This window comes from Patella vulgata, chromosome 7 (assembly GCF_932274485.2).
Source record: "Patella vulgata chromosome 7, xgPatVulg1.2, whole genome shotgun sequence".
Classification (NCBI taxonomy): Eukaryota; Metazoa; Mollusca; class Gastropoda; family Patellidae; genus Patella; species Patella vulgata.
The window spans coordinates 53,380,518-53,395,055 of record NC_065885.2 but is presented as its reverse complement, the minus strand read 5'-3'; the positions used below and the strand labels follow the sequence as shown (position 1 = coordinate 53,395,055).

General features: G+C 36.6%; 1 protein-coding gene across 1 annotated transcript in view; it reads left to right on the top strand.

The window, feature by feature from the left end:
* Positions 1-14,538, top strand: part of LOC126828788 (putative autophagy-related protein 11) — a 46,805-nt gene that overhangs the window by 16,368 nt on the left and 15,899 nt on the right. Inside the window, exons 4-15 of the mRNA XM_056102311.1 lie at positions 6,211-6,480; positions 7,220-7,451; positions 7,949-8,135; positions 8,346-8,535; positions 8,737-8,888; positions 9,470-9,681; positions 10,196-10,310; positions 10,747-10,798; positions 11,514-11,723; positions 12,430-12,579; positions 13,138-13,341; positions 13,604-13,794. Of these exons, the coding sequence (XP_055958286.1) occupies positions 6,211-6,480; positions 7,220-7,451; positions 7,949-8,135; positions 8,346-8,535; positions 8,737-8,888; positions 9,470-9,681; positions 10,196-10,310; positions 10,747-10,798; positions 11,514-11,723; positions 12,430-12,579; positions 13,138-13,341; positions 13,604-13,794 (2,165 nt within the window). The remainder of the gene's footprint in view (positions 1-6,210; positions 6,481-7,219; positions 7,452-7,948; positions 8,136-8,345; positions 8,536-8,736; positions 8,889-9,469; positions 9,682-10,195; positions 10,311-10,746; positions 10,799-11,513; positions 11,724-12,429; positions 12,580-13,137; positions 13,342-13,603; positions 13,795-14,538) is intronic.

Genomic DNA, 14,538 nt, shown 5'->3' with positions numbered 1-14,538 from the left:
AGTGTTTAAGGTCATGAGACAAAGAAGCCTATTGATTTTCAGCGATTTCCGATAATTACTGCCAGAGTTATGGCCCTTGATCACTTTGAAAAATCTTGTGGACGCTCTAGAGGCTAAAGTTAATATCCGATTGTCTTTAAATTGATACAGAGTGTTTAAGGTCATGAGACAAAGAATCCTATTGGTTTTCAGCGATTTCCGATAATTTTTGTCAGAGTTATGGCGCTTGATCACTTTGAAAAATCTTGTGGACGCTCTAGAGGCTAAAGTTAATATCCGATTGACTTTAGATTGATACACAGAGTTTAAGGTCTTGAGACGAACAAGTATATTGATTTTAATGAATCTTTATGACTTGAACAGCTAAATCCATGATGTTAAAAGTTCATATACTAAACGTTAGCATGGGGCAGAACAAATTCTAATTAGTTGTTACTCTTAATCAGATTTTAATGTATTATAAATGTTTCATTACCGAAAAAAGTAAAAATATGCTACAACTCTTGTTGACTGCCCGGACAATATCGCTGCTGTGGGCGTATGTTTCGTTGCCTGGCAACCTATCTTTTCATTTGTAAATGCTGAATTAAAGTAATTTTTGAAGACATTGGATTGAATTTTTTTCCAATTGTTGTTAGCCTTCTAAAAGATAGGTTGCCAAGCAACAAAACATACGCCCACAGCAGCTAAATCGTCCGTGCGGTCGACAAGGGTTGTCGTATATTTATTCTTTTGTAGGTAATAAGGGGCATTTTATAGACAATTTCATACAGATGACATTATAATTTTTGTTGTTTGAGGGTTCACAAGGTTCTAAAAACTAACACATGGCCCGTAACTCTGGAAGTAATCTACAGAAATTGTTGAAATTCGACAGGCTTTGTCGTTTTACTAATTCAAATAATGCATATAAATTTCATACAGATCGGATGATAACTTTTGTTGTTCAAGCGTTCACAAGATTCAACAAAGTGAAACAAGGGTCATTACTCTAGATGTAATTAACGGAAATGTGCTGAAACTTGATAGGCTTGTTCATTTTACTAATTTAATTCTATATATATATTTGTGACTGTCGTTTGTCTGTCTGTCTGTCTGTCTGTCTGTTCGGGGTTGGCGGCTACACTAGGTCTGCCCGAGTCTGAAATGTGGGGTATAGGGGTAGCTCGGACCAGGGAGTAACATAGGCCAGGTGGCGTTAGTCTACCACTTCCGGTTTCGGATTTATGACCCCCGAGCGAAGCCAGTCTGTTGGGGGTTGGCGGCTACACTAGGTCTGCCCCGAGTCTGAAATTTGGGGTATAGGGGTAGCTCGGACCGGGGAGTAACATAGGCCAGGTGGTGTTAGTCTACCACTTCCGGTTTCGGAGTTATGACCCCCGAGCGAAGTCTGTCTGTTCGGGGTTGGCGGCTACATCTGCCCCGAGTCTGAAATTTGGGGTATAGGGGTAGCTCGGACCGGGAAGTAACATAGGCCAGGTGGCGTTAGTCTACCACTTCTGGTTTCGGAGTTATGACCCCCGAGCGAAGCCGGTCTGTTCGGGGTTTGCGGCTACACTAGGTCTGCCCCGAGTTTGAAATTTGGGGTATAGGGGTAGCTCGGACCGGGAAGTAACATAGGCCAGGTGGCGTTAGTCTACCACTTCCAGTTTCTGAGTTATGACCCCCGAGCGAAGTCTGTCTGTTCGGGATTGGTGGCTACACTAGGTCTGCCCCGAGTCTGAAATTTGGGGTATAGGGGTAGCTCGGACCGGGGAGTAACATAGGCCAGGTGGCGTTAGTCTACAACTTCCGGTTTCGGAGTTATGACCCCCGAGCGAAGCCGGTCTGTTCGGGGTTGGCAGCTACACTAGGTCTGCCCCGAGTCTGAAATTTGGGGTATAGGGGTAGCTCGGACCGGGGAGTAACATAGGCCAGGTGGCGTTAGTCTACCACTTCCGGTTTCGGAGTTATGACCCCCGAGCGAAGCCGGGTATCCTGCTAGTGATACATATAAATTTCATACAGATCGGATAATAACATTTGTCATGAGAGCATTCACAAGGTACAAGTGAAACAAGGGCAATAACTCAAGGCGTAATTAACGGAAATTGCTGAAATTCAATAGGCTTCTTCGTTTCACTAATTTAAATGATGCATATCAATTTCAAACAGATCGGATGATAACTGTTGTCATAAGAGCGTTCACAAGATTCAACAAAGTGAAACAAGGACCATAACTCTAGATTTAATTAACGGAAATTGCTGAAATTCAATAGGCTTCTTTGTTTTACTAATTTAGATGATGCATATAAATTTCATACAGATCGGTTGATAACTTTTGTCGTTAGAGCGTTCACAAGGTGCAACAAAGTGAAACAAGGGCCATAACTCCAGAAGTAATTAATGGAAGTTATTGAAATTAAATAGGCTTCTTCATCTCACTAATGCAAACGACATATATCAATTTCAAAACAATGAGATGATAAATATAGTATGTAGAGTGTTCACAAGAAATTGTGGACGACGAACGGACGGGCTGACAGACGGACGGGGGCGACGACGTATAAAAATAAATATATCTATGGACTGATGCACGTGATTCGCGATTCGCTCTAGATCACCGTGATAGTAAGTCCAGGAGGACTTTAGACAAACGAATAAGAACTTGACCCGTGCATAATGAATGATGGGACGACGCACGGCTCAAGAATCGTGTGCCTTTCGACTGGACACACACATAGAGGCCCTTAGACTGGAGGCAAAGGGGCCCTTTTGTACGATTCGAGGACCCTAGTCTTTGACTAGGGGCCCCTCCACGGGACACGGGGGGGGGGGGGCCCTGTCCCAGGGGGTCCATATCAAGTTTTCTTTCCGGATTCAGTGTATTCTTTCAGGGGTTTTCTTTTTTGAGATTTTTAAAAAAAATAATTGGAATCGGAGGCTATAATCCGCTTCTGCAAATGTGTTATTTTGCTTTTTAACTATTATGTCTACTTAGTAAGTTGAAATTACAACTGAGTAGATTGAAATAACCAGATAACACATTTTGTATGTTGCGTTGTAATTTGATCGTATATTGCTGTCGCTCCTGTACGTTCGTCTCCCTGCCCCACCGTCCACTCTAAGAGACTATATTTATCAGCCGATCATGTTATATTGAAAATTGAAAAAATTGAAAAAAATCGATAACCCTGGGGGATAGCAATTTTCAATCATACTTAGTCTATGAGAACGCATGACAACTTCCGGTATAACTGGAAATTGTTGTTTTTGGTCAAAATGTGGTCTTCGAAAGAATTATTAGTGAGCAAAACTTCGCCCATGTATCTGCTATCACTCGTCACGTCAGTCAGTTATATAGAAGGATATTGCCGATAATCGTCGGTAAAGCGTTTTCAAGATCGATTATCGATACAGTTTTAAAATATCGATTATCACGCAATTATAGGTACCTCACTTGTAAGAAGAAGTCCATAAAAATAATCCTTATCACTGTATTCTTTGCAACGCGTGCTTGGGTCTAGATCTGTAATTAAAGAGAATATTCATAATAAAACACACACGTTTTGTTTTTTTCACGCGAGACGCCACTGCTGAGAAATGTTGGCCGCTTATGATGAGAGTCAATGGTTTCACGTAAACATTCAGTTGTGCCCCTTATTTAACCCTTCATTTCTTTCATCTTCTCTGTTTCTAAGTCAAACACAATCTGATTAAAACACAGATCCTATTTCGTTTCGTTTTTAAAGTTTAAATTTCGTTTTACTTGTCTTTACGACACTAGGATCTGGAAGAGTTGTTATCATTGACGTGTTCTGGATGATGTGAGGGGTTAGCCAATGAAACGGTCTGTTGCGACGTTTTTTTGGCGTGAGCTGCACTGAACTGTGGGCAATCCACTAGAAACATTAATGCTGGTTGGTTAATCAAGCATCAAAACTGGTCAGATCTTCGTGTGGTGTAGGCCATCGAAAGTATAAAAAACAAAACGAAATATAGATTTGTATTTTAATCAGATTGAGCCAAACACGTACTTTCCCTTTATTATTTCATCAAGGAATTTGCGAAGAAATGTCTGAAGAGGAGATTTTTAAATTCCCTGGGACGAAGAGCAACTTGTTAGAGTGGTTCATGCTGAGTTTTTTTTACAACAGACAGACACTATTTCGGGATTATTTTAACGTTATATGATAAGACTTGCCATAAAAACTTCATTTTTCAGCAATGGACGTCTGACCACATTTGATTTTTGAGGATATAACCATTTGGAAATTTTTTATAAATGCCTCAAAATCTTCCCAGCTTCCATTATCAAGGCAGTTAACTCTTAGTGACAATATGAGTTATGTCCCTTGGTCGCGTTTGAAAAAATAATCACGCCCCTGGAATGAATATGTCTTTATCGCAGTCAGAAAACGTCGCTTATTTCCTTGCTGGAACGTAGTGGAATACACTCCATGAGACGATTGAATTTGACATCTGTACGCATGCGCAAACGCAAAGTTGTTTTAACAATACACCCATGCCTTCAAATGTCTTAATATTAACTGTTTATATTGCGACAGTGGAAATTAAAATACACATCGCTGGATAAAGTACGCGGATAATATTCTATAAGTATTACAAATACAATAAAGATCGAGCTTCAGGGAGATTTGATGGTATAGTGGGGAGGGATAAATACAACATAAAATATAATATATTAACAACAAATTCAAAATTAGACCACGTTCTCTCCTGTGAATGTGATATGCTAGCATTTACTCACATGGAGAGATGGAGTGTAATTAGATTTTAGTCCCGGATATAACCGCTGCTACGTTATCATTCGAAACGTTTAGATTTTTAAGGTCCATGACCAAATCATGTCATTCTGCTGTGTATCTTTGATTTTCGACATCATACAAAATTACTTCGTCTTAAAAGGTTTGGACTTGAAACCATTTTTTTTTTAACCTGCCTATTGTTTTTATACGCCCACATTTTCATGTGGACATATAATTGTCGTCGCCCCTGTCCGTCCGTCCACAATTTGTTTGTGGACACTCTGCAGGTCACAATTCTTATCAAATTTTGACGAAACTTGAAATATAGGTTTATCTCCAAAAGGTCTTGGCTGCTTTCGATATTGGCATGTATCGGATCGAAACTTCATGGATTATGGCCCCTGTTTGTACGAAAAATCACGTTTTTTAGCTTGTGGACCCTATAGAGGTCACAATTTTTATTCGATTTTGTTGAAACTTGAAATGTAAGTTTATAACCCACAGATCACGGTTTCTTTCGATATTCGCGCATATCGGACCGTAACTTCCTGAATTATGGCCCCTGATTGTACGAAAAATCGTGTTTTTAGCTTGTGGACCCCATAGAGGTCATAATTTTTATCCGATTTAAAAAAACGTATTATTATATTACCGCTACACCCTAAGGACGGCTGAGTACGAATTTCGTGAAAATCGGCCCAAAATTGCCGCCCTTCGTTCTCAAATAGCGTAAAAATATGATATATCAAGGTTGTGGACCCTATAGAGGTCACAATGTTAATCCGATTTTGTTGAAACTTGAAATGTAAGTTTATAACCCAAAGATCTTGGTTCCTTTCGATATTTGTGCATATCGGACCGTAACTTCCTGAGTTATGGCACCTGATTGTACGAAAAATCGCGTTTTTAGCTTGTGGACCCTATAGAGGTCATAATTTTTATCCGATTTAAAAAAACGTATTATTATATCACCGTTACGCCCTAAGGACGGCTTAGTTCGAATTTCGTGAAAATCGGCCCAAAACTGACAGACAAAATGGCCGCCCTTCGTTCTTAAATAGCCTAAAAATATGGTATATCAAGGTTGTGGACCCTATAGAGGTCACAATTTTTATCCGATTTTGTTGAAACTTGAAATGTAAGTTCTTTTCATTATTTGCGCTTATCGAATTGTAATTTCCTGAATTATGGCCCTTGATTGTAGGAAAAATCACTTTATTTTTAGCTTGTTCTCTATCCATTTCTCGAAAATGTGGGCGTGTCCTGCCTGGCAGCTGCTGGTTTTATTATTGGTATGTAAATTTCTGGAGAAGTTCTTTCAGACCATTGAAATAATAACTACATGTACCTTTTTAATCAGCACACAGCTTAGCTGCTGTTGGACATGTTTTATTTTCTGGCACCCTATCTTTATAATTATATTGAGTCCATTTTTAATAGCAGATTTGTTTTTTTCTGTTAGATATGGAAAGTGAAGTCACTGAAATTTTTCAGTCTCTAAGAAAACATACGAAACAATTATTAAAAGACAAAAATTTATCAGATAATTCAAGTGACTTGCCCGGTGCAAATGCTGTGCTTCCATACACACTAGCTGCTGTCATGGGACATCATAAATCTGATAAAAACTTTGAATTAATGGAGGCAAATATATTGAAATTAAAGAAAGAAGGTAAAACAGAGAAAGAAATAAATGAATTTTATGAAAATCAGTTTGAAGATTTAAATAATGGTGAGTTGATATATATATATAGGTAGGTATATACAGGAGTCGATTTCTGTAAATGGAGGTCGATAAAATTTGAAAGTTTCCAGGACTTAAATGGAGATTTAAATGTTGGTATTTAGGTGTACTGTCACTGGTAAATAATTTATTGAGAGATAGATATTTTAAAGTTTCTCCGACCTACTTCCATATAAGATGATAACTTTTGATGTGTATGCTGGCAACTTACACATGCCAATACTACATTGAGAGAGGGGTTTTACATTGGCTAAGTCTGTTCCCCAATCCCATTCAGAATGACACATTTTATATTTGAAAATTTAATATGTAACATTTATATAGGTTCAAACTGAGATGGGGTGGGTGGGGGGTGGATGGCCAAATGGTTAGTGCTTGTGCGTTGTATCATAAGGTCTGTCATTGAGTCAGCTGGCGTGGTTTTGATTCCCTGCCCTGGTTGTACTTGACAAGGAGTAGGGTCACCTGTCCATCTTTTTGGGTTTTCTCCGGGACCTCCGGTTTCCTCCCATTGCTAAAGACCTCAACGCGCAAGCAAATTATTGAAATAAAATTGAACCATATGTTAGTCTCGAAATGACCTAGTTTGTGTCGAGTGGACATTAAAACTCATTTCTCTCTTGCTCGCTCAAACTGAGATATTGTAATAAACTGACTTTCAGAAATAAATTTATAAAACGGAGTTATAAATGACAAACTCTTTTACTTGGCATGTGTTTTTATTCAGGTTCTAAAACTTGTGGTGATATTTTGGTTCAGCTCAATGAAAGACATGAACAGGAACGAGACTACTGTTTATCCATTCTACACAGTGGACAAGATCGTAAAACTACAACAAATCTTCTAAATACAGAACTAGCCTCACTTTCACATCAACACAGTCTCCTGGGATATGAATCGGCTATCAACCAATCAGCATTTAGTTTAGGATTAGGAGAACGAGGTGCTAAAGATGAACTGTAAGTAATATTTGTTGGGGTTTTTTATTGTATGGATACGGCAATGGACTAACAGTATCCTGGTGTAGTCATGTGATTTGAGTTTAACAAGCAATGTGATTTAGTCATTCGATTAGAACATGTCTATGACATTCTCTAGAGTTGATCATTTTCTGCAACACCTTTAAATGAAGATGAAATCTACACCAAAACCTCTGATCTTCCCGTAAAGCTAGAAGTCTGACTGTTTGTTTATGTTTGGCACGATTCCCCTGCACTTAAAATTTAAACCAGAATTATATAAAAAGGTTGTTTTCAGCTGAAGGAATTTATTTTGATCATGCCAACCAGCAATCTGATATAAGCTTACTAATGTTTGTCTTACCAAGAATGCAGAAATCTAAAATTCACCGAAAATGCTGTTTTAGACTGCAGAGATGTGTTTTTAATTACACAAAGAAACCATCTGATCAACCAAGTTGATGAAGAAATGATAGTATAATTATTATTAATTTCAGACAAGGTCTAGATGCTATTAGATGGCGGAAACTTGCACAGTTGAGACTGGAAGATAAGAAAGGAAGGAAACAGACAAGGGTCACAGATAACAAATTGACCTTGATTAAAACTGATGACCTGGGTACCATTGATCTCCGATTGAAAGTTATAGAAGAAATCGACAGAAAACATTTTTTTGAAAGAGAAGTGAGAATTTTATTCTGTTTTTAAAAGTGGAAGAGAAAATTAATTCAAAACTAAAAACAAATAGGTATTCATGTGAAAAGATTAAGTGGAACAATATGGAAGCTTCCCACGTATGTGGAATAAACAAATGTTATTGCTTATTATGTGTTCTTTCATTCTTTAAATTTCATAATACAACACTAGGAGTTATATATAATACTTATATTTTAGGCCTTGATAAATATGTTGGAAGGACCAGAGAGTAACCAGTGGCTGGCAGAAGTGAGAAATTTACCAACAATGGAACAGGATAGTCGAATAACTAAATATCGTAACCAACAGAAGAATTGGATGAATAATTTATCAAGCGTCCAACCTGATCCACAGACTCTAAATAATCATCAAAATATTCTTCACCAAGGTACAGGATGATTGATTATTAAACTGTTGGCTTTCATATTTAATTAAGCACAAACAAATTTGAACTTGATTGCATTATGAGAATTTTAAAATCCAAATGTTTATGTAAATGATTCTGCTGGCTTTAGGGTTATAGTATGATTGCTTATATTAATTCAAATCTCACTGTGCTTTCATTCAATTTATTATTTTTATATTGTAGCTGTAGCAATACACTGGTGTCATATTCAGGTTACCATGGAGATATCACAACCAAATATAGCAGATGACCAAATATCTGCAGCCATCTTGTCTGAGTTACAAAAATTTCAAGAAACGGAAATAAAAGACAAAATTGAAGAAATACAGTCATTGGTAAATATATTTTATTTATTTACATCTGTCGTCTTCTCATGGATTTTAACTAAATTCAGTATGTAAATGTATATTCATAACTAAATGGGTTTTAACTAAATTCAGTATGTAAATGTATGTTCATGAGTGCTTATTATTCTGATTTGGTATATTGATCATAGGCGTGGGTGCAATCGAAACCTTGAGTACTGGACCATTACAACAATTAAATTTAAATTGGTCATGAAGTACATGACCTAATGAGTTATACTATATTATTAAGGATGCCATTATTGCAACTTAATTAAACCTGTTCCATCATTCTGATAAATATTGTCTGAAAAGTTTCATAAGTACATACAGTGCTATTGAACATGTTTACAGCTTTCGCAACACATGTACTATGATCAGATTGATGGTCATGGATAGATGTTCCTAGAAATAGAAAGTAATAGGAACTTTAGATGGCCATAATATATGTTAGGACCGATCAGTTTAAATAATTTTTGGACTAGACTGAAAGTCTATAATTCTCCTTTTAGTCTGGAATATTGTGCTTTAAATATGATTTTTTACGTTTTTATTTTTTTTTTTTTTTTCAGGGAGTTAAAGAACTAAAAAAACTAATCAAGACAGAATATTGTTTATGTATTAATGAATGTTTTGAAGGAATCGCTTCCATTACCCTTGGCTCTCTAAAGGTATCAGACGAAGAGAAAGAATATCTTGATGCTGTTGATGAAAAATATTCTGCGATTCGTGACAAACTCTTCCTCTACCTACTTCAGCAACAACATGGACTAAACTGGATCAAGTAAGTCTTATTGGTTTCTTTGTAGTCTATTTAAACTAAACAGTTTTGACCAGTAGAATTTCAAGAAGTAAATAAGTAATCTTTCTAAAATGATTAATGATTATCTGCCCTTTATAATCAGACAGGAGCCACTGTGGTTTGGTGGGTAGGTGCTGGCTTGTTAACCTGGAGGTCCGGGGTTTCATTCTGGTGTTTGCTGAGAATGTTCCTGGCAAGGAAACAGCGTCTAGTCATTCGAATGGGATGACAAACTTCATACATAAAATATTGACCACACTCCTGCTCGAAACTAATCACAGTTGCTTGAAAAGGATATACATGTCTTTTTTTGACTGACTTGCAGTCATATTTCGCAAGTTAGTTTTTATGTCAACTTTGTGGGATCAAAAAAGAGAGAAATTAACAGGATTTTGACCAAAATTTTACATTTTGTATTTGCACAAGTTTGTCATCCTCAGCACTTACAGGTTTAAACAAGATGTTAAAGTGACACTTTGATTGAATTATGTTTTAGTTTACCTGTTGATGTTAAACAGAAAGAAATTGTCCGAATGAGACGTGAGGAGAAGAAAATACGATCAACTGGTCAAACAGATGATTTTATTCAATTTCTTGGCACAAAGGGAATGGTTGGTATATTTCTATATTTGTTTTTTGATTTCTAGTCAGATTTGCGTCCATTCTAGACTCTCTATTAAAATGTGCTGAGTTTAAATCTGGGCTTGGACCAAGAAGAACCTTGCGGTTTTCAGAATATAGCCTTTTCATTGGCTAAAAGCTAAAATTTGCATGAGAATTTTAACCCTTAACAAATTCAGTAAAAGAAAACTGTGAAACACTGAGACTAAATCTGCCAAATTGATATAACAATAAATTGCACACATGTCATGTAAAACTTTAATTTCACGTAGCATAATACACATCATTAATTTTATATCGTTTAAATCAAATTCTCTAAATGTAAAACAGTCAATAATTTACATGAACATGATCCTTTGACTTTTTACTGTACTCTTATAATTATATACTAGTTCAACATGTTAACCCAATGGCTTTTATTTCCAGGCTTTGCCATCATTAAACAGTCTACTTGGACCACAGAAATGGAGAAATGCAGGTTAGTGACAATGGTCTAGCAGTATTATTAAAACCACGATTCGATATATTTAGCAGAGTTTAAGAACTTACCATCAACTTTGCTCAGAAACATTACTCTGATCAAGTGGTCTGAAGCTGTAGATGTTAGATCTGTCACTAGCAATCAGGTGATCTGCAGAAATGTTTAAGAAAAGCATGTTTTCAAATCCATTTTTTCCCCCATTTGCTTTTGCTATAACTGTGGCTTTATTTGTTCATCAGAATTTGCTTAATGATTAACAGTTAGGTCAGCTTATAGTTCTTCTATTGTATTTGTTTTAGTTCATCCCAGAGATGGGAACATTTCACAGAATGTTGAGTCAAGTCCCAAGTCACCGTAACTTGAGTCCAAGTTGAGTCCCAAGTCACTGCAGCTCAAGTCTTGAGTCGAGTCCCAAGTCGCTGGATTTAGTACAAAGTCGATTCCAAAGTCTTTACACAGCTGGTGTCCTGTTCATGTTGCCAGTTCATCAAATGAGTCAGTAATTCCTGGTGAATAAGGAAAGTTAGAGTCATGTCCCCTCACTGCAACTTAGGTCCTTAGCACTTTCAAGGTTGCCACGACTGCTAAGTCTCAAGTCCCGACAAATATCTCAAGTTGGGTCATAAGTCGGGTCTTTAATGCAAGTCAAACTCGAGTCCGAGTTGTGTGACTCAAGTTCCCATACATCCCTTAATATATATTTCCGTTGCAGATAATGTGGTGAATAATTCAAGTACAGATATATTGAGTGATTTGATTGGTCGATATGATGCAGAACAGCAAGGGTTGTTGAACTGGTTACAGAGGAGTGAAGTTAAGAATTACCCAAATCGTAAAAAAAGAAAAGAGATTGTATATGCAAGACTACAGACTAGAACAATTAGTCTTGATACAGATCTTGAGGCTGCATACATAGCAACTGGTATGATATGCAAATATATTTTCAGTGTTTTATTACCTTGGCATTAAATTTCAAGCTATTGGTTGATTGTATTCACACAATAGAGATTTGTTTCTAATCAATTTTGGGAGGTTTGGTGGCCGAATGGTTAACGCATGCCCATTGCATCATAGGTCTGTCATTGTGTCAAGTAGCATGGTTTTGATTCCCCGTTTGTACATGACAAGGAGTAGGGTTGCCTGTCAAAATTTGTGGGTTTTCTCTGGGTCCTCTGGTTTACTCTCACTGTTAAAGACTGTTGAAATAAAATTGAACCATAATTAGTCCCGAAATGACCTAGTTTGTGTCGAGTGCACGTTGAACCCTTATCTCTTTCTCTCTCTCTGATCAATTTCATTGTCTCAAAATCTTGTGTACGCTTAAAACAATAAAGTCGAGGAAAGAAAATCGTGATATATCTGGCAAGGTATTAAAGATATCAAAAGACATACCAATTTGTTGGTCAAAATAATGATCTTTATCTGATGACTGGAAGATTAAAGAGCAGATTTAGCGGTGGGTAGATTTTGTCTTAAAAGTGCAGGATTTTCATCATTCATGTAGGTAGTCAATGTGCAAAAAGATTACCAATGGTAGCTAACCACCATTCTCGATCACTCCCACAATTAATTCCATTCTTTGAACTCCACTCCTCAATAAAATTTGATTTAACCTATTTTGTTAAAAGGATTATTAGAAAGACTGGAAGATCGAGATAAAGAAGACAAGACTAGAGTAACCAGACTGGGCGAATTAAATGTCAAGTTATGGAGAGATCGAAAGGAAGAAGGAAAAAGATACAAAAAGTTATATCCTGATTATCAGAAACAAAAACAAGGTTTTACATTTGTACTTTTAAAGCCTTTGATTGTCATTTGAAAGATTTTGAATCCCTTGCAAACTACAGTCTGGTAATGTTCAATTGTGTCAAGTATTTACAAAGATATGATGAATTAAAAATTTCACAACATTTGTCATTTTCGGCAAATAATATAAACAAGCAAACACCAACTATTAGTTTTTTGTAATAGCTTTTGATGGGCCTCTTTTCAATTCTATTGAATCTAAGCCCAGCGATTATTTACCATTGATATTCTTGATAAAATGTTAAATACATGTAATCAATTAGAATACATTTTTGCATTAATTAAAATGGGAGCAATTAGTGGTTTTCCCCAAAATACAAGTTAATTACCGGGTACCATGTATTTTAAATGGGAGAAATGATGATCATAATAAAAAGTCCAGCACAATCAAGAATGATCTGCAATCCAAACATAAAGCCTTATATATTGATTTCCATATAATACTTAGCTATAATGTTATTGTCAGCATGTACATATACTGTTGTGGTTATTTTGAAAAGAATGTAACATTTTATTGTTTTTTGGTTCAGGTGACATAACTGACAGTCAACTTCATTGCCTAATGGAGGTCAAACATCGTCATGGTGATGAACGGGAGCAGTTATTACAGTTGGTTAATGAAGTATCATCAGAGGATTTACAGGAGGCAGCAGCTATGATGGGAGAAGGAGATCGACAGAAACGTTTATCAGAACTTCAGACTAAATACCAAAGCCTTGACTTGACAAACGCAGGTATATTTTATGTTTGTTTAAAGTAAAAATTAATAAAGAAATGTATCCTCCGACTTCTAAAGAACCCTGCTTGCAAGAAAATTATTGAAATAAAATTTGACCATATTGGATGGAAAGTAAACAGAATTGCTGGTGTCTGGTAGATTCTCCTCCCTAGTATTGCACATGTATATCCACTGAATGCTATTAATTGTATGTTGTCCATTCCATTCCTCTCTCTGTTTACTTTCAAGTTACAGAGTTAGTTTGTTTTTGTTTTCAGATGATATAAATGAGTATAGGTCTATAGTGGAAGAAGCTGGTGCTATTCAAGTAATTTGTCGCAAGGCTACTTTACAAAAAGAAAGGAAGAGGGGCGTGACACCAGACATGACAGCCGCATCTTTACTAGAAAATCTGTACAGACAGCAGGACAAGGACTTGAGGTCATTATATGTAAAGATTGATAAAATGGTTAGTAAAGTTTGCTTCCTCCGGTAATACTATCAATCGATCTATTGTATAAATAACTTCATATAGCAGTCAACTTCATGACCTTTGTGGAATAATCACTTTGGCAGGATTCGAGAAATGAAATGAAATGGGTTTTAACGTCCTGCTGTTCTGCTCCGAACTAGGCTAATAAAGACGGGCATACGTCATACAGTGTGCTATGAGTGAAATTTTGCCCAGACAGCGGCACTACGGCCTATCAGATTCCAACTGTCAAGGGATCTTTCACGTCCATGCCAATGTGTACAAGGTCCTCGGGTTTATCATCCCATCGGAATGACTAGACATCACTGACAAGGGGGAACCACACCTGAAAATCTGGATGAACTTTCTCGGCCAATGCAGGGATCAAACACCCAACCTCCAGGCTAGCGAGCCAGCGTCTTACCCGCTTAGCAACCGTGACCCCTAGCGGGATTCAATGTCAAATTAATTTCTTAAAGTTTGAAACTTTCAGTTCTATCATTTTAGATACTATTTAAGGAAATAAACTTAAAGATGCATTATGTAAGAGCAAAATCTGCCTAATGTATGTCTTTTTTCTGGCTTCAAATCTTATATAAATTATTATTTAGACATTTATAACCTATAATAAATGATCTACGCTGCATCTCTAAACAGTCATAACTTCACTCAGAATAATGTAACTTGAATGAAATTTTAAATATATTCATTTTTCATTATCTATTTTTGAATTATTATAGC